Source organism: Peromyscus leucopus, chromosome 22 (assembly GCF_004664715.2).
Source record: "Peromyscus leucopus breed LL Stock chromosome 22, UCI_PerLeu_2.1, whole genome shotgun sequence".
NCBI lineage: Eukaryota > Metazoa > Chordata > Mammalia > Rodentia > Cricetidae > Peromyscus > Peromyscus leucopus.
In genome coordinates this window covers 26,659,132-26,680,007 of record NC_051081.1, presented here as the reverse complement: position 1 = coordinate 26,680,007, position 20,876 = coordinate 26,659,132, and the positions used below count along the sequence as shown (strand labels likewise).

At 42.5% G+C, this 20,876-nt stretch overlaps 1 protein-coding gene across 1 annotated transcript in view; it reads right to left on the bottom strand.

The window, feature by feature from the left end:
* Window positions 1-20,876, bottom strand: part of LOC114683572 (serine/threonine-protein kinase D3-like) — a 71,755-nt gene that overhangs the window by 21,248 nt on the left and 29,631 nt on the right. Inside the window, 7 exon segments of the mRNA XM_028857892.2 lie at window positions 2,930-3,053; window positions 4,033-4,216; window positions 6,607-6,684; window positions 7,428-7,620; window positions 12,924-13,081; window positions 14,682-14,813; window positions 16,821-16,959. Coding sequence (XP_028713725.1) covers window positions 2,930-3,053; window positions 4,033-4,216; window positions 6,607-6,684; window positions 7,428-7,620; window positions 12,924-13,081; window positions 14,682-14,813; window positions 16,821-16,959 — 1,008 coding nt within the window.

Here is a 20,876-nt window from a genome sequence, read left to right as displayed (position 1 = left end):
AGGCAAGGGGTTCTCAGGCCCCAACCATCCCTGTTCACCCAGCTCCTGGTGCCTACAGGGAAGGGCTTCCTGGATGCAGAGTCCCAGACCCACACTTCTGTAGCGCCAGCTTAGAGAACTGGGCTGCATTCAAGCTAGGTCAGAGGTTTTTTTAATCGTGGACAGCAGCCAGTGGAAAGCCACAGAACGAGTCAATGTGCTGAGAATAAAGACTCAGTCCTAAACGGAAGACTGGTATTTACCCCAGCACCACTAGGGCTCAGGCAACATCCTACAGGAGGCAGAAAGAGCCCGAGGATGGGGAGGAGTGTTGTGGAACGCCATCTTCAGGGATTGACACACTCAAAGCAGCTGTGGCTCCCTGCACGAGACTGTACCAGATCAAGCCTGACAAATTCCTGGCACAGGTGGAGTAGAGGATCTTCAGGTCTCGCCCATTAAGGAGGAGCCATTAACAGTGGATAGTTGCTCTGAGAGGGAGAAATCATTCATTTTTTTTTTTTTTTGAGGATGTGAACACTGGTAGGTTTACATCCTTCAGTGAGTGGCCAAATACCCAGGCATATATGGGTAGTACTCATTAACTTGACTTAATGGTTATCTCACACACACATACACACACACACACACACACACACACACACACACACACACACAGACATGAAGTTGAAAGGGTGATGTGTTGGGGGCACATGGGGAGAAATGGAGTAGATAAATTTCACTGTATACATATATGAAATTCTCAAAAATATGGAAAAAATTGTAAGAGATATAAAGAGACTGTTTTGATAGTGTTATCTTACATAAGACTCGACCTAATTTATAGTCATATCCCCAACACATGGGTGATTCCTTAGATCAGTGGTCCTCAACCTTCCTAATGTGTGCGACCCTTTAATACAGTTCCTCATGTTGTGGTGACCCCCAACCATGAAATCACTGTCATTGCTACTTCATAACTGTACTTTTGCTTCTATTATGAATCATGATATAAATATCTGTGTTTTCTGATGGTTTTAGGCCTCCAAAAGGGTTGTGTCCCACAAGTTGAGAACCACGGACATAGACCCTAACTGCACAGTATTGTGAAGTTTTGATCTCTGACACACCAGATTAAAAAAAAGAGAAAATTGTTTTGTCAATGCATGTTGAAGTTGATTATTTCTTTTATTATAAATGAAACCACACTTTATGTATATGGGTAATTTTATTTCCTCTTCTGTAATCTCTCTTTTCATATTAATTTGATTTTATTGGGATGCGATATTTTTTATTATCAATTTGTTGGCTTTATTCACACATTCCGGATTAGCTCCTATTTAAAGCATAAGTTGAAATATTTTTTCCAGTCTGTCCTGTGTCTTGTTTGTTCAGGTTGCCATACAGAATTTCTTTCATGAGACTGGTTCACTGATACCCCCTCCCCAACGCTGAGTCTTTATAAAACTACTCTTCCAATGTCTCTTCTCCTGGTTTAACTGGAAACCATTCCTGTCTTTGATCCATTTAGTTTTGTTACATGTGAAGTGTGATTTATGTTATGGTCATTCCCCCCCCCCCCAAAGGGCCACTTGGTTATCCCGATACTATTTATTGATTACCCATCATTAGACACTCCACTGAACTCTCAAATGTGTGTGTATTTCAGATCCAGTTGAAAGGACGTGGATTATAAACAAATGAGAAAGTGTTCACTGCGGTGCTGCTACCACTGAAGCCAGCTAAATATATTCAACATTTCACATGGTTTTAAATATTTTTATTCTTTGAGCACTTTATAGATGCACACAATGTATTTTGGTCATCCTTACCCCCACTCTTCCCAGATCTCATACCCACCCCCCAATTTTGTATCTCTCCTTAAAAAATAACCTAGAGTTCAACTGCTGCCGCCCATAAATCCCTGGGTCTGTGTGTGGCCATCGGTGGTGCATGGCTGACCTACTGGGAGCCATAACCTTAAAGACCATCAAGTCCCCCCCACTGAAGCCCTCCCCCCTGGAATGGTGACCGGCTTGATCTTGTGCAGGTAGTCACAGCTGCAGAGTTCAGGAGCACAGCAGTTCCGTCCACGTCCAGAAGACACTGTTCACCCTGGCCCCCCACCTCTGGCTCTTACACTCTCTCTGCCTCTCGTCTGCCATGGTCCCTGAGCCCCGGGGAGAAGAGCAGGTGCCATCCGGCCGTCTCATTTGTGGCTGGACACTCCACAGCAACTTACTCTCTCCTTGGACCAGTGGTGAATTTCCACGTGAACTGCCCCTCCTCCACTTCTCCGGGGAGCTCTGAACACTGCAGCCATCTGACTTCCTAGTACTCTTAAGACTTACGAGAAAATGTCCAGCAGGTTTCTATGGCCGCTGATATTTACTGACCGCTTACTGCATGCCGAACACTGCCCCAAGCTCTTCTCACATCTATCAGCTCATCTGGATGTCTGAGAAATTACTACTGTGCGGCCCTTAGAGACGGAGAAGCTGAGGCATACAGAAGAAGTAGTCACCGCACCACGTTTACAGCTTCGGGACAGACTCGTGAGCACCAGCTCTGAAGCCAGTGTTCTGAGCTACTGCACGACGCTGCCTTCCCCTTCCGCTCTCAAACTTTCCGACTCCTCCTCTTTGGTACAGCGATCCAAAGAGAACCATGTCCATTCACACTGTTTATACACACAAAAGCAACTGCTTCCTACCCGACTAAAGACGGCTATTCAAATGCAGTCCCAATTTCTTCCATCTTTAGCTATAATCATGTTTTGAGTCATTACTCTGGTGATCCTTTTGAATCTTGATGATCATTCAAGTATAACTTTTACACATTACTGTAGTCTGTATGTCTTAATAGAGAGTTCATTCTTAATTTGACAAGTGCACAGAGCGACAATCACGACCGAGTGTTACTAGCGCATTGAAATGATGGGATTACTGACCAGGTTGTCCCTGCTGGTGTAATGGACCATCCACCCTTCCTTCACCATTGTGCTGCTTTTCCTCTTTGTGTGCTTGATGGACTGGACAACCCTCATCAGTGGGATATTATTGCTTGTGGATGGACTAAAAAATATTTAAAATGGATGGTCAGTATTTTCAATATCTATTTGATAAAGAATCATACATACTGCATAAAGCCTCATCAAAAATTTAAAAGATAACTGAGCTAATATTTTTCCAAAATATTGTAAGGAGACAATGACTTAAAAGGAAACTAAATTAGCCCTGTTATACTGATACACAGTTAACATATCAAACTTCTATAATACTGTAACTAATAGTCTGTCATGATCTTTTCTGGAAGGTCGTGGACACACACGAGAGGGTGGGGAGGGGAGGGGGCCACGAGGGACGGAGCAGAAGGATCTTCTGACCAGGTGACCTGGAGCCTGGGGGGTTCATTTGGGTTTGCTGTTGAGGAATTTTCTTGCCCTAGGCAGAAGAATAAATTCATAAGGCAAAACATGTTTACTCAACTTTACAGGGCTCAAATTTTAGAATCAGCAGATCATATTAAAGAAAAAACACTGTTAAGGGAAATTTCTTATAGGTATTAAGAAAATTAAACACTGTAGCAAGTAAAATCAGGTCGGGGAAAATTCTGGAGAAAGATGCAATCTGGTGCATGTGTACGGAAGCATCTCAGGAATGCAACCTGGTGCACGTGTCTGGCAGCATCTCAGGAATGTGCTCTTCACTGCTCCTTTGACCACTTGGTAACCCGCATGTGTGAAGACGCCGCTGCTTCAGTTAACGGTTTAACACTGGCACCTGGTGGTAACGGCTCCACAGCTAGCTATTTTATCCAGCCTCTATTAAATAAAGTCCTTTTCCCTTTAAGAAAGTAAAGATTCCTGTACTTTCTCTCTCGAGTAGATGGCAAAGGTAACAGAATTTATTTCAGAAATACTGTGGTGCATGCAAAAAAGACCTAGCTCTGATTTAATTAGATTTTAAATTACATTGAAAAAAAAAAAATGCCACCTTTCCTTAATGGAGACCCTGACCTGCCTTTGCCTTCGGCAGCAGCTCGGTGCATTACCTGATTGTCTTCACAGTCTCCTCATCTCGCTCCACATCAAGATCAGTCGGGTCCAGGAAGAACATTTTGTCTTCGGGTGGGGATGGCTCCTCCGAGTCATCCAAGCCCCTCCCGCCGTCACTGTTCATATCGCTGCTGTCAATATCCATAGGTATATCTGTATCAGTTCCCAGACTGGAAGGTTCTAGGAGAGTTTCAAAAGAACAGCTGCAGTTTAATATTAACAACGTATCAATGCAGCTAATTGCATCAGGCTTAAAACTAACTAGGAAAAAAAGTTTTTTTTTTTTTTTTTTTGGTTTTTTCGAGACAGGGTTTCTCTGTGTAGCTTTGCGCCTTTCCTGGAGCTCACTTGGTAGCCCAGGCTGGCCTCGAACTCACAGAGATCCGCCTGGCTCTGCCTCCCGAGTGCTGGGATTAAAGGCGTGCGCCACTACGCCCGGCAGGAAAAAAAGTTTTAAAACTTGAGAAGAATATCCTGAAGATTCAAGGTGAGGTGATTCAAGGTGATTGTTTCTTACTCTGTGTGTGTGTGTGTGTGTGTGTGTGTGTGTGTGTGTGTGTGCGCGTGCGCACGCGCGCGCGCGTGTGCTGGGGATCAAATGCAGGGTTTTACAAATTCTAGAAAGCATATGTAAAAAAGTCAGATAAGAGAGTTGCATTTCAGAATATGTAAAGAAATCCTACAATTCAATAATAAAAGACAAAACATTTATTTAAATGCTGATGGGATGTAAGCCTGTACAGTGGCTTTGGAAGGCTGGCAGCTCTTCAAAATGTTAAACATAGCTACCAAGTCCCTCAACCACCTACTATACCAGGTATCTGCCCAAGTGAAATGTGCATCCACAGAGAAGTAATACCAAAGTGTACATAGCAACAGTATTCCTAAGAACCCCAAAGGAGGTACACCTCAAACACCTTCTGACTGGTAATTGCACAAATAAACTGCAATCGTTTCTCTGGGAGCAGTATCATTTGTCCATGAGAAGAACTAAATACTGGCATAGTTACAATATGTATGAACTCTGAAAACCTTACGCTAAGTAAAAGGAAACCGCCACTAGCCTACTTATTTATTGTCTCACTGTATTTCTACACAGTCTGTCTATCTAAACTAGACAAACATGAAAGCAGACAGCGGTCGTCCACTGGCTGCCAGAGGCTACTGGAGAGGGAAGGATAGGGCAGGACTATGAATTTTGGAGGGAAATGAAAATTCCTATAGTGATGGCCACACAACCCTGTGAATATATCAAACGGGTAAACTATAAAACAAACAAACTAGATCTCAGCAAAGCTGCTAAAAAATATCCCAGCAAGTCATTATGCCATCTGTAAATGAAAAAAGGGTTAGTCTGCCAAATTATCACAAAAATAAAGCATTTGAACAGGTAGTGCAGTGTGGGGGCGGGGGGGGGGCATAAAGAACCAGGAAAACACTTGAAAGATGTTCAAACTCATAAGGAACCAGAGAAATGCAGATTAAAACGAATATATGGCATTTCATATCCATTTATCAAAAGGTAGGAAGGCAAAAAAAATGTGTAAACTCTAAAGCTGGACAAGACTTCAGGTATGGAATAAACCAACTATACTCTACTAATGATGTCAACTAGCTGTGGTGCAACTGATAGGTTTACCCAAAACCTGTGTATCAAATCTACCTTCTAAGGTAAGGGTATCAGAAGTGGACCTTTGGGAGGTGATCCGTTGTGAAGGATCTGCTACGATTTGCATTAGTGCCCCAAAGAGCTTATTCGAACATTCCAGCATGTAAAATGGAGCTAAATGGTATCTTCCATGAACCAGGAGGTAAGATTCTCATCAAACTCAGAAACTGCTGGCTCCCTGGACTTCTCAGCCTTCAGAACTATGGGGAAATTAATTTCTCTTGCATATAAACTATCCCATCTATGGTATTTAATACCAGCCTAAACAGACTCAAGACAACTGACAGCCAAGAAAAATATGCAGAAAATGTTAATTAGATTCTCAAGGAGTTGGATTTTCAATCCTTAGCCTATTCCTAGAAGTTTTCTTACATTTACTGTTATCTCTTGTACAAATCGTTAAAGGGAAATTATATTAGAAGCCTAAAGCATGTACTCTCTATCTCTCCCTTCCAAAATCAGGAAGAGAGTCATAGATTACATGAGAGAAAGACCAAAGAGCCAGATATAGGTTCAAATTCTAGCTCTGCATTTCTTAGCCCTACTTCTTAGGCAAATTAGTTAATGTATTTGTGTTTTCGATATTGATTAGGGTTACCTCAGAGGGTTGTTCTTACATTTAAAAGTCAACAAATAAAGAATAAAGACAACATTTTAAAATGGAAGTCATTATGCCGCACCACTGGATGCTGGAGGCCACAGGGTAGCAGGGTGGCTAAGAGAAAGATGGGAAGGCAGTAACTACTGCTGAGTAGCGTCCGGCCTCTGCTCAGTTAATACGTCAGAAGAAAACCTTGAACAAAGCCAGTAAAATGAAATCTGCAGCCATCCTTACCCAGACAATACAGAGTCATGACCTTTTCTATCTTTTACAAAGGCTATGAAAGATAGAGAATTTTACCTCCGTTGAATGTCACCTCGCCGAGGCAGTCTCTTGGGACTTTGGATGCGCAGCGCTTATGGCAGTTGAATTTGCAATCTAAAATAAAAATATTCAGCTCATCATTTAAACAGGTAAGATGAGATATGATTACACTTCCTCGAAATCACTCCAAGATAGTGTCTTCCTCCCTCTAGGAACTCAAGTCTTGGAAGACAGTCTGGTCTCAACTCCTGACAGCATTTACTAGTTTTTCGACCCGACAGGGGTGGGTTTCTTTGTCTGTGTAATGAAGCTAATGCCCTTTGTAGGATGCAAACGTGCCGGCAGCTCCATCTCTCCTCCTCTTACTTCTTGAAGAATCTACTGGCATGCACAGATTTCCTCCTCACCAGCCACGTGATCTTATGCTTATTTCAATGAGAATGAGCGCCATTGTTTCTCATACAGTTGCTTTGATGGTTTTTTTCTTTTTGTTTTTTTGAGACAGGGTTTCTCTGTGTAGTTTTGGAGCCTGTCCTGGATCTCACTTTGTAGACCAGGCTGGCCTCGAACTTGCAGGGATCCGCCTGCCTCTGCCTCCCGAGTGCTGGGATTAAAGGCGTGCGCCACCGCCTCCTGGCTGATGGTTTCTTTTCTAACAATATAAAATACTGGAGATAAAAGTAATTTGGTACTCATGTGATGGGTGTGTGTGCGTGTGTGAGTGTGTGTAGTTTTGCTTTTTTAAGCTAACTATAAAGAACAATTTAGACAGTAAAAGTTTCTGAAGCTTAGATATTTGACACTTGTATCTATTATAAAAAACACACGAGTTGTACCGAGAGTGTAACCAGTCCTACCTTTACACTGCATCCCTTGGCGAAAGAGGCCTTTCAGTAGCCGCTTGCAGTACTGACATATTGTCGGGCGGCCGTAAGAGTGGACAGCAAACGTGTGTGGAACTTTGACTCTGCACATCACCATCTTTTCCATCCAGATCGGGCGACCACTCCACGACGGAATTCTCTTACTTGGTTCTTGGTGAGTATGTGGCTAAAACAAGTCATTTCTATCAGTGTAAGTTAATATTAAAGACAAAGTGTTGGGAGCGAAGCTTAAGCATGAGTTTATTTATTGGGAACACTAAAGTCAACATTTAAAAGATGGGGACCTCGGCAGTTTCCTCTGGACTTAATTATCAACATTTGTACAAGGAAAAGTGCAGACTTCTGAAGAATCTGAGTCATTCTTAAGACACGAACCAAGTGTGGAAATGACTTTATCTGGATCAGGCTAAGAGTAGAGAAACCAGCAGATTTCAGTTTCTAGCTCCGTTGAAAAGAATACAGAGTTGAGACGGCGGCAAGGCCGGCTCCAGTTCCGTCATTTGGTTTATTTCTCTACATTGTCAGAGTGCCTGCCACAAAACACACCCTTGAAGAAGAGAGAGGTCCTTGACAAAACTCGCAGCAGGTGTTGAGAAGATGGGATTACAGGGCTGAGCACGGGGAGGACCCAGGGCCCCATAAATAAGGAGTCCAGAGCACGATGATGACGCCGGGGTCTCGCCCTCCCACTCCTAGGGAAGCTCCGACAGACTCCACCGACAGACTCCACCACGTGACGTGGCCTACCGTTTGTTCTCCTTGGGACCCACGGACTGACTGACTCTGCTGTTGAGGCAGGGACTGCCAGTGGTACTTCCTATAGCTTCCTTTACAATGGAGCTCTTTCTACCACCACCACCAGCAGATTCCTCAGCCAGCCTGACAGCTTTCTATCATTTCCATCCCCCAATCCCTCACATAGACACACACACACACAGACACACACACACACAGACACACATGCACACACAATCAGTCTTTGCCAGGCACATTTAGCATTTTACAATAAAAACCAAAACCTGACAAGGAATTTGTAACAGATGTTAATACCCACTCAAAGCTGACCAAGCAGTTAATCCCAGGAAATAATGAACTGAGGAATCCTGGTCCCTGCTCACACTGTATTACTGGAAACAGCCTCAAACAAAATTTAGCTTCAAAATTTCCCAATGATACTAGAATATGTTTGTAGGAATTTGAACTAAATGATGGCAGGCAAAAAACAAACTAAACAGCGTTGGTGATGTAATTAGATTTTTTTAAGCCATTCCTTGATACTGCAAATATTTTCCAGTTTTTTAGAGTTTTTTTTTTTTCTCCTCCAAATGAAACTAAAAAATTAAAGAACAATTAAAAATGTTTATGGAGCTTAAGAGATAAGTAGATTTTTGTAACCACGGCTCTCTCTAAACAAAGGGAATAATCAAACTAAATTATATTCCAGTTCAGCACTGCTCATTCCGTTCACTGAATACACACCCACTGATTAGTATATGCTAAGTGCTATGTTATCTATTCGAAACACAAAATGATCTAAACATAATCCCGTTTGTAGGCACACAGGCTGAATACCCCCTTGCACAGGACTGGAAAGATCACACTGAAGTCCTTATCTCCACCGTCGGAACGGTGTTCGAGCTTGTTCTGATGCTCCCCACCCAGCAATGTTCAAATAGCAGACTGTCAGTCCACTCTGCACCTCCTGCTCCTTCACCTACTACTTTCGGTTTGTCTCAAGTTCAAATCATACAAGACATAGCAAGACTGATTTAGCTATTGTCATCAAACCCATAAGGCACGCCCGTAAAGAAGAGCTTTCCCCAGCAGGTCTTTTCATATGCCAATGGCCAGTTAGTGCCTCTGTCCAGGTCCAGCTGGAATCAGGGCATTAGGGACGTAGTACAGGGCACACACACCAGGCACAATTCTGGGTGTGGGGCTGTCGCAGTCACCTGTCACTACATGGGGTTACTTAAATTCTATCTCATCGAAATATCGAACTGGACTCAGATGTGGGTAGGTCTCCTGCACTGAACTCTAGAAATAAACCTTTTTCTTCCGACGTCAGTCTGCTGACTCACAACGTGATGCCATCAGTCACAGTGACTGCCTCTGTCGGTGAGGATGGCAGGAAAGGCATGGCAGACTTAATGAAGGGAGGAGGATGTCTGGAGATTTAGCAAGAGAACTGGCTGAAAACTGGACGACTGAGAACACCACACTGAGGACCGAGTGAAAGTGCTGGCCTGCTTTTAAAGTTCTCTGTTTGCAAGTTAATTGTACTTTCCCCATTCATGTGGAGCTGGAAAATTTCTCAAAGCAATTTATTTCCACAGCTTAACTGTACGCTAATATTTGTCAAAGTTAATCCCTCACAAAAACTTTGTAACATCATTGCAAATTATCATTTTATATATATAATTGGTGGGTTAATGGTTTTGAAAATGCTTTTTTCCTTTTATTATTATATATATGCTATATATAATATTTATTATATTATTATATAATAAAAGGAAATAAAGCATAATATCATATAATTATTAAAATTAAACAATATCATGTAATATGCATATTATATATAGCATATATAATGATAAAGGAATAAAAGCAATTTTAAAACCATTACACACACTTAATTAGCACTGGAGATTCGGGGAGAGACGGACCTCCGTTTTTGTGCACTTGCTCAGACCTGACCTTGTCTTTCTAGTGTCACTCTATTCTGGTCTGGTTCCTCAGCAATGTACTAGGAGTTTCACCTTCAAATAGCCAGTCTGAGTTGTGGATCTCAGATCTTACTGCTCTTACCTTAACCAAATTCAATGAAAATCCTGTTCTTTCACCTCTTTATACTGTCTTCTCTGACCATGATAGAAATAGCCTTGTGCTGCAGACAAAGGCAATCTCAGGGTTAGACTTAAAGGCTTTGCTCTCAACATGCCTGTTTCCAAGCTTATTTCCTTATTCAGCAAGGCTTCGTATCTTGGCTTTTATTTATTTTTAGAAACGTATTCCTCACTTTCCCTAAGAAAACTGGGATGACAGCATGCCTCTGACGATTGTAATGAGGGTTTTATAAGTAAGGGTAGGGCTCTGAGCTCCAAAGCTGGTACACGGGGGCTGGAGAGGCTCTTTACCACCCTTGGGTCAGCTTCAGGGCTGCTTTCACCTCCTAACTGCTCCTCTTCCTACATTCTCCACCCACAGAGGTTCGTCTTTCTCTATCAGAGAAGTTTCAGGAAGGACACGTGTGGTGAAGGAAGAAGGGATACCTGCCTCATGAGCCAGATCAGCTAGGATCGGAACTAGTATCAACAGAGCACAAATGTTATCGCCAGATGACCCTCATACTTGGGAAAATAATTGTATTTTTCAGTATATTGGGTATCACCATCAACATCATCATCATCTAGTGCTGATTTAAAATGTACAAGAGGATGTATATAGGTCATATGCAAATACTGTGTCGATGTCTATAAAGGAGCTGAACACAAATGGCTTTCACTGTCCACTGAACCAATGTCCTGGAACCAATGCCCCGTGAATACTCCAGGATGGCGGCTGTACTTCTCCCTTTCCTCTGCCCTGCCGCTCTCCCCTAGGCTCCTAACAATCCACTGTGGGTAGCTGCCGTCAGAGCATCGCTTGTGAGGCTTTTAAAGCAATACACTTCTCTGTACCAGACAGCTTCCCTGGGTGGTTCAGTGTGTAAGGCATACTAACTTTCTACTATCAATTTCCTCCCAGGGCCTCACATACGGCTATACGCGGCTTCTCATTCTCAGTCTCTATGCCCCAGCACTCCTCTCCTACTTCATTTTATTACAGGTGTTTGCTGTGGTGGTGGTGGTGGCGGGTCTGACCGGCCTAGAACTCAGGATCCTTGCTCCAGTGCTGGGATTACCTTTCTCTACCTCAAAAACCTCCTCTTGTGGCTAAGCCGTATGGAAACATGAGAGGTTTTCACAAGAGGGTTACATACATTTCTACGTTGGTATCTCTGTTTGTAAAGATTTTGTTAAACCAACAACAGCCTGAAGCCTGGCACTGGACCAGTCTACAGAAGTCCTGATAGTACCGATATATGAACGACAGGGCATAGAAACAACCAATGACAAGATTACGATCGACAGATGTAAGCCGCTTCAAGGACTACCAAGCACACAAATCTTCATTAAACTACTGTATTTATCCTCGAAAGGGGGAAAGTAACTAATGAGATCTGAACTTAATTTGAGTTTTCCTATTCATGTGTCCTATGACTTTGGAAAGTCACCTAACTATTCTGTGTCTCCAGAGTCATGCAGGTAATAGATCTAGCGGTATATCTCACATTTTGAAAAGCAACAAGTTCCTTCATTCACTTGTATCTATTAGGTACTAAGTAATGTGCTAAGTAAAGGGAGGCACATAAAGACAGAACTCTGACTTCCTGAACCTCTTTACACTGTCTTCTATGATCATGTTGGAAATAGCCTTGTACGTGCAGACAAAGGCAATCTCAGGGTTACACTTAATATGTTCCCGATATACCTGTTTCCAAGCTTAATTCCTTGTTCAGTGAAGCTTTACATCTTGGCTTTTATTATCTGTTTATTTAGTTTCGGGAACTTATTCTTCATTTTCTACAATCTAGTACACAAACACTAGGCAGAATGTTAGACTCACAGACAGGAAGGTTTCGAAAGTGTGATGGCATTCAGAAGACAAGCTACATCACAGGTCTAGGTAAGTGCTTTCTTCAGACCGCAGCCATGTGGGTCAGCAAACTGACTGGAAATACCCGAGGGGGAGAGACATCCTATCAGTGTGGGTGGTGTCCCTGAAGAGGCCGGGGGTCCAGATGCAGGAAAAAGCAGAAGCAATGCACACCTCATAGACTATGCCAGTCAGCGGAGAGTTGACTGCGCCTACCATCACTGCGTTTGGGAGACTCAGAGGCATCAACCTCTGAAGGCAGCAGACTCGGACCAGCAACTCTCCAGTGGCCTTCGACTCAGCAGTCCCTCCTAATCTGAGGCTTCCAGTTTCTAAGTAGCTGTTAGTTTCTCCTGCTTCCCAGTCTTACAAATCTGGTCATTTAAACACACACACACACACACACACACACACACACACACACACACACACACCCCGTTACCTAGTGGAGAGAAACATACTCAGAGTTGTCTATTAGGAAACCCGACCTGAGGGTTGGTTACATGTAAGATGGAGTGAAGTGTGGAGACTGGGTGCCAGGATAATGAAAAGGAGGCTCGCACAGTGGTCTAACTGATAATGCCATCCCACGGGGGGGCACAGAATACAGTCTATTGCTACTGGCAGGCCCAGTCATCACTATTCCATTTCAAGTGCCTGAAGTGTAGCAACATCACTACAGTCTCCATCACCTGTCTTAGGAGGTCCTATGTGTCGTAAAATCACCAGGACTAACTAGTGAGAGTCCTTCCCTGACCTGAGAATACAGACCTCTTCACTGAGGAGGGGCACACATTCAGGCTGCAGGGGTCTTGGAACTGAGAGGCCGGGTCCCGGCAGAGATACATTGGACAGACGTCTCTTCCTTACTCCGCTGCAGTTATTTGGAATCTTGAAGGCACATCGTTTATGATAATTTAATCCACAGCCTAAATAGATATTAAGAGTAAAAAAGAAAAATTTAAAATGTAACTATCTGAAATGTGACACATAAAAACCAGTACTTCTTTTTAATTTATTTTCTCTGGCGACAATACCAACCTTAATTAAGAACTTAGGTGACAGACTATGTGGAAGGTGACAAATTCAAGAATGGTGAATGTGTAGAAAGGTTAATTCAGAAAAAGTTAAATCAATTAGAGCAGTGAATTTTGACTTATGATAGCTAAGACACCTGGAAATGTATGTGAAATATAAATTGCTAGACTCATCCCCAAATCTACAGAATCAGAAACTCTGGGGGTGGAGCCTAGCAAAGTATGTTTCATGATACTTGGCAAAAGTTCAAGAGCTTCTGGCTTCAGGCACTATCCAGCGGCAAACCATGGCCTGTGTGCAACAAACCTTCAACGATGAGACAGTATATGGAACTCAAACCCCAGTGTTCATGAACATAAAATAATAGTACATAATAACATAGAGTAACAGTATATTATAATATATATAGTTACATAACACAAAATGTGTGCACAGGTATATATGTCTGAGTGTGGAGACCAGAGACGGATCTCAGCTATCATTCCTTATCCACCCTGTTTTGGGGGCAGGTCTCTCACTGGGACCTGCCTGGAACTGTAAGAAAACCCTAGGAGTTCTCGTCTCCAAACTTCCCAAACATACGTCGTCACCACACTCACCTTTTTTGTCCTTCAGTCCTGCAGAATGACCTCAAGTCCTCATACCTGTGTGGCAAATTCCTTACCAACCAAGACATCTCCCCTAGTCTATAAATGTTTTGTAGGAACAGTCTCTGTTTATTTTCATATTATCTATGGTGAACTGCTGAGTGTTTAACAATTTAAAACATTTTTTTTTTGTGTATGAATGTTTTGTCTTCACGTGTATGTATGCACCACATACGTGCCTGGTGCCCTTGGGCACCAGATCCTCTGGAACTGGAGTTACATAGGACTGTGAGGCACACTATGTGGGTGATGGGAATTGAACCCAGGTCCTCTGAAAGAGCAGCAAGTGTTCTCAGGTGATGAGCCATCTCTCCGGTTCCCAAGGTTAGTTTTATATTACAACAGCAGAGGTAAGTCACAATAGAGAACACACAGTCTGCAAGATCTAAATAAAGTATTTGCCCGCCATTACTTTACAAAAGAGTTAACTGACGCTCCACAGTAGAAGACTGTTTCTCAGTCAGACTTAAGCACCTGTGGTCTACTCCCCAGCAATTCCATCTCACAACAGTTTGACAATCTTACCACTGTGCAGAAAAAACTAGAATAAAGACCTGTAATCATAAGCGGCCAATAGTTAGTAAGATACTGTTTTGTGTCACATACTTTATGCACATTCCTTTCTTTAACCATTTATGACTCTGGCGGAGTAGACGACTTTCACAGAGGTCTAGCAAGTCAGCTGTGCGAAGGAACCAGTAGGTGGAGGCAGAGCAAAGACCAGAGTTCTCAGCTCTGCAGTTCTAAATCCTTACCACCTATGATCTTAGTCTTTCCACGGTAACTCAAAAATGGGAATGTAAAATCCTCTTTCAAATTAATACGCAAATCTAAAAGCACTTACCTTCACATTTTAATCCTTGACGTACCAATCCCCAGAGCATTTCACCACAATAATCACAAAAAGTAGGTGCTTTATAAGAATGTACATAGAGAGTATGAGGGCGAATCTGGAAGTCTTCTACTGTGGCCAAGGCTTTTTTGAAAGAAATATGAACAAAAACAAAGTGTTAGATTTTATAATTGCAAAGATGTTAGAAATGGTTACCATATCTATTTATATCGAAACACAGGGTGACTCTGAAAGTTTCATCTGATCACAAAATAAATTATTTTTAGCATTTAAAACTTCGATCTAGAAGCTGGGCGGTGGTGGCGCACACCTTTAAGCCCAACACTTGGGAGGCAGAGGCAGGCGGATCTCTGTGAGTTCGAGGCCAGCCTGGTCTGCAGAGCCAGATCCAGGACACCACCAAAACTACACAGAGAAACCCTGTCTCAAAACAAAAACAAAAACAACCCCCCCCAAAAAACCCAAAAATACAAAAAAAAAAAAAAAAAAAAAAAACCAACAAAAAACAAAAAAAAACCCGTGATCTAGAATATTTTACTACATTTATTTATTATGTGTGTTGGGGGAGGAGCATGTGCCATGGCTCGCTCGTGTGGAGTTCAGAGGACAACTTATAGGCACGAGTTCTTTCCTCCTACCATGTGTGTCCCAGGGTCAACATCAGGCTGTAAGATTTGGTGGCAGAGGCCTTTATCTGCTGGGCCATCCTTCTGGCCCAATACTGTGAATTTTAAGCAGTACTTTTAGAAGTCCAACAGCTTTAAATGAGTTAAGCTCCAAATAAGCCAAGTTGGAAGTCTGTAGGGTAGATATAACAAAGACATTGTCTCATAATGACAAGATGGCAAATAGCTCTTACATCTTCTTTAGCCCATTAAAAACGGTGTAGCTTAGGATATACCGAAAAGAATATAACAATGAAGCAAAAGGTAAAAATCAAAGTACTGTGGAACATAGCCTCATTGACACAACGTCTCTGTGAGAATAGACACTGAGTTCAAACCGGTTGCCAGGACTCCTTTCTCCTCCATGAGCAATGGAGAAGTAGATACAAACACATTTCTTTGACTTCCACCTGAAAGTCAGTCACTAGTGATGTCCCTGGGGTTTGACGAAAGGTCCAGAGCCAAGAGGGAAGGAATGTGAAAAGGAGACCAACGTCTTTAATCCCAGCACTCGGGAGGCAGAGGCAGGTGGATCTCTGTGAGTTTGAGGCCAGCCTGGTCTACCAAGTGAGTTCCTGGAAAGGCGCAAAGCTACACAGAGAAACCCTGTCTCGAAAAACCAAAAAGAAAAAAAAAAAAAAAAGAAAGAAAAAAAAGAAAAGAGAAGAAAAGAAAGAGCGCGCACACACACACACACACACACACACACACACACACACACACACAACCCCTTGTGAGTGAGGAGGCAGACAGGCGGGGCTGTGGTGTGAGGTCAAGGTCAGTGCCGGGGGACTAGGTAGATGGGAGAGTCAGGACCAATAAGGAAAGGCGATGGTCAGAGAAGATCTCGGGATGGGGCTGAGGGGCGAGCGTGTGAGGGTGGCTGGCCACTCGCTGCCTTTCTCCTCTGATCGCACTCTCCTCCCCTCGCCCTGTCCACTGGCTGGGTGAGATTGGAACGGTGGGACTTAGGGAAGGGAGTGGCGAGAAGAGGTCGGGCAGGAAGAGAAGTGGAAACATCCACTGGGACCAGGAGGGAAGAGACATTTGCAGTCACATAAGAACCAACGCTGTCGCTTTCTCTTCCAGGTCTTTATGTTTTCTCCTTCATCCAGATTCTCTTTTTGGACCCCCAGGTCTCTTCATCTATGCTTTTAACAGAAATGGAAAGGGAGACACCTTGAACCTTAGTTTTATTTTTTTCCGACCCACAGAAAGAGAATTTCTTTTCAGTTGAACTGGTAATTCCCTTAGCTTCAAAACACTTCAGTAATTGAGTTTGTGCTCCTATTTTCTCATAGTGATAGAACCTTCCTGAAAGTGAAAGGCACGCAGAAACCATGACCACACATTAAAGCAGGCAATTATACAGGACCAAAGCCAAGTGCAGCAGAACAGAGAACTGGCATAGTAAATACTTCTTATGGGAGAAAAGCAAAAGGGGGGTAAAGGAGCACCTGCTTACCGGACAGGACAACTTCTACAAGATCTCCTTCATGGATTTCATCGGCTGAGGTAATCAGCTGCAAAATGTTTTCCGAGTTCATGTCGTGGCGAAAGAGAAGAATTTTATCATACATGCCAAAGAATCCACACTCTGGAAACTGTAGGAAAACAGCCCTGGATCAACATCCCATAGCTTTCTACGGTTGTAAGCATGCTATAAAGACTTTTAAAAGTGTTCTAGCTTAATGCTGTTATTAACGACTCTTTTAATATCTAAAAGGTGAACCCTGTACTCAAATATCCTGGTTAATTTTAAAGCTCAAAAACAGAAAAGTAAATTTGCAGATAAATAATCATTACCTAAAAACACAGGTCTCTTACAAAATTCAGACTTCTAATTGCTATAAGAGAACATGATCTTCCACTCAGTATTCTTAGCCCGCAAGGCAAATAGTTGCTTCTATTCATTAGAGCAGGACTGTTCAACACATGATCAGCTATTTGCTAGTCTTTGGATATGACATGTAAAATGTGTTAAAGACTTGTTCCTTGTCTCTATTGGTAGTAACTGAAAAACTTAAAACCCCCAAAACACCAGTTAAAGAAGGAAAGCAACATTCAAATTAATTTACAGCCTAGAGAAGATACTAAACAATACTGCACCAGACACATGACCTAATAGATAATGGGAGCATGAGCTGGGGATGGGAGTGGTCCAGTGTTTATCCAGAATGTGCACTGCCCAGACCCAGCCTCAGCCCTGCACAGATAAATGAATACACAAATACCCAAGCACAGGTAGAAGAAAGTGCAGAAAATACTACAAATAACTGTTGAGATGTTGGGGTTGACAATAAAAAGTCATTTTCTAGATAAGCAAGTATTTCCACAAAATATTCACCTATAAATAAGATAAATTACTGAGTGACTAGAGGAAAGGTCTAATGGCTTGTGAAACCCCTGCTGTTAATTATAATATTTTATAAGTGTGCTTCTTAAGATAGGAATTATCTGAAAGCAGATATCAGAACCAAAATAACAGAAAACAGACTGAAAAGAAAATCGAGTAAAGATCAAATATTGTCACTGACACTCAGGGAATCACTGTGGCCAATCTTTAAAAACATCCGAGCTTTAGAGGCGTGGCTATATTAAAGATAAACAGCTATAGAGAAACAGGAAATAAACCACAAACACATAGTTTTAAAATGTCCAAACAACATACAAAATAAACAGAAACAACTTGCTGAGGAAAGGAATACACAGATATTTGCTATTCATGAGTTTTAAAAATTCAGAAATCAGGCCTTCACAAATGAGAATGTGACTTAACCCTGCCCACACAGGAAATCATATTACAATTTTAAAGAAATTCACTTCCCCTTGATACCCACAAGGCTCAGGAAACATCACGGAAGAGGGCCTGACAGACTGCAAGAGCCAGAGGCTGGGGTGGACTGGACACGACAGGACCTCTGCACCCATGAACCCTCAGCAGCTATGGGTGCCTGGGCAAGACCTGCATGGGAACAAGCCAGTCAGCGCTCCAGCACGAGGTGGGAAGGATGGAGCCTGCGACCCTAACTGAGGAGCTACGGACAGGTGATGGAGGGTTCGTCTTGGAGGGTGTGGCTCCTAGGAAGGTTGGCCATGCCCCTCCAGTGGATGCCTCCACATCCAGGAGGATATGAGTAACACAAATGGACTCAAGAAACTGAAAGAAAAACTGGACACAGTGCTGGGGGTGTAGGGAGGTGGGGGTGGGCGGATCTGAAAGGAGTTGGGGGAGGAAGGAGGTGAGTACGATCAACATAAACTGCACGAACTTCTTAAACAATTAATAAACCATACTTAAAATATTATACACAATTATGTTCAGGCTTTCCTCTCAAATGGATGCCTAAATTTTAAATTTACTTTTAAAATATTACTCATTATATTTACTAGTCTTTTTCTTTTTAAAGTTTTGGATGTACAGAAAAATTCACACAAAAAAATCATACAGCATTCCCATTTACCCAGTTTTCCCATTATTAACACTTTATATAGTTAGTATGATACATTTATAACAAATGTTACTGTATTTTGTTTAGATTTCCTTAGTTTTTACCTCATGTCCTTTCTCCTTTCCAGGATCCCATCCATGAATCTCTATGACCTTGAGCTGCCAGGTACTATTAGGGTCTTTTTTGGACTCTCACATTTTGCAGTCTCTGGAGATTCTGACTCTGCTGCCTACCGGTCCTGTGTTTTACAGTATGCCTCCCTAGGGGAACTGCCTGACGTTTATCATCATTAGACTGAGGTTTGGGTTCTGAGGAGGCAGACCACACAGGGAAAGTGCCATCCTCACTACATTCTCTCAGTCCTGACCGTGCCCAGATTTTCATGTTCTGGGGGTCAAACTTAGGTTCACACAGCAAGCACTTTATTAAGCTATCATGCTAGGCCCTGATTCCAAATCTTATTGATTATATAATCTTAACGACAGTTTCTCTATCTGTAAAATGGAGCACACTAAATAAGTTATGTAACATACATAAAGAACTTGAATTCCTGATGTGTTTTGAACATCAGCCATTACTATTACCAATATTTTGTTATTATAAACAATAGCCAGAGAGTAGTCATGTATTCCTACCTTTACCACTTCTGCAGTATATGTAAAGAAAGAATGTCCCAGAATATTTCCTGGGTCAAAGCATACATACGTACACACGGAACTTTCAGATACTGCCTTCATGAAGGCTATACCAACTTACATGTCTACAGGGAAAATACTAAGAGTTTGTGGGGCAGGGGAAACGACTCGGTGCTCACCCCACAAGCAAGTGCGAGCACTGGAGTTCAGATCCCAGAACCCATGCCAATGGGAGGTAGGTGTGGTGGCCCTCCTGCTCCAGCCTTGGAAAGGTGAGAGAGACGTGAAGTCCCCAGAGCAAGTTGGCTAGCAAGACTACTACTCACTCACATTAGTGAGAGCTCTGGGTTTGACTGAGAGACCCTGCCTCAGCGAATCAAAGTGGTAGAGTTGACTAGGGGTGACTAGGGTTGACATCAACTTCAGGCCTTTACATGCACGTGTGTACCCATGTGCGCCACATTTGCACACACATGGGCCCAAACGTGCAGAAGGCATGTAAACACACTGATATGAACATGACACACTTGAAAATGGAATAAGAAAAACAGGGTTTGTTTTCTCATGAGCTGTTTTGTAAGTGCACTATCAACTTTGTTGCTCTTACATGAAAAGTGGTACTTAGTTTTGTGCAGTTTCAACTTGTACTCCCCTGCCTTTTTCTGTTACAAGTGTGTGTGTGTGTGTGTGTGTGTGTGTGTGTAGTGAGCACTAGCATTCATGTTATGCACGCATGTGCATTCTTCGCTTTATTTAAGGGGGCTAGGTCTTTCCTTGCACCTAGAACTCATAGTCCCCAGCTAGCCTAGCTGCTCTGCCCCAGGATCCCCCCACTGCCTCTCCAGATAGCCAACACTTTTGTGTGGCTTCTGGGGATCTGAACTCTGCTCCTCTTGCTGAAAGGGAGAGAGCTTTATCCAAGGCCACCTCCCTTGCCTTGATTTGTATTTGTCCATTATACAAGGCTGACTATTTTTCATATGCTTAAGATATGTTATAAAAACTTGTTATTTACATTTTTTTTTGCCTATTTTTAATAGTTCAATGATCTTCAAAACTTCAAATTCAACTATTCCTCAGAATGATTTTTTTTCTTCCATAATGATTCTTGGTACATAGGGGCTATGTGAAAAGTCATGAACAAGCCAAGCATTGAGGTACACACATGTAATCCCAGCTCTCTAGAGATGGACGCTGAGGATCTGAAGTTCAAAGCCACCCTTGGATAAACAGGGATTTGGAGGCTGGCCTGGACTACCCGAGGGGGCAGGGGGAAAGGCATGAACAAAATATTAAAAGACATAAACAAAAGCACTTTCTATTTCAAAATCTATCAAAATAACCTGTCAGTGACATGCACAGAAAGCTGAAGCTTTTCAAAGACAATGGCCTATTTTTCTAAGCTATCCTTCAATAAAATAAGGAATAAAGGAA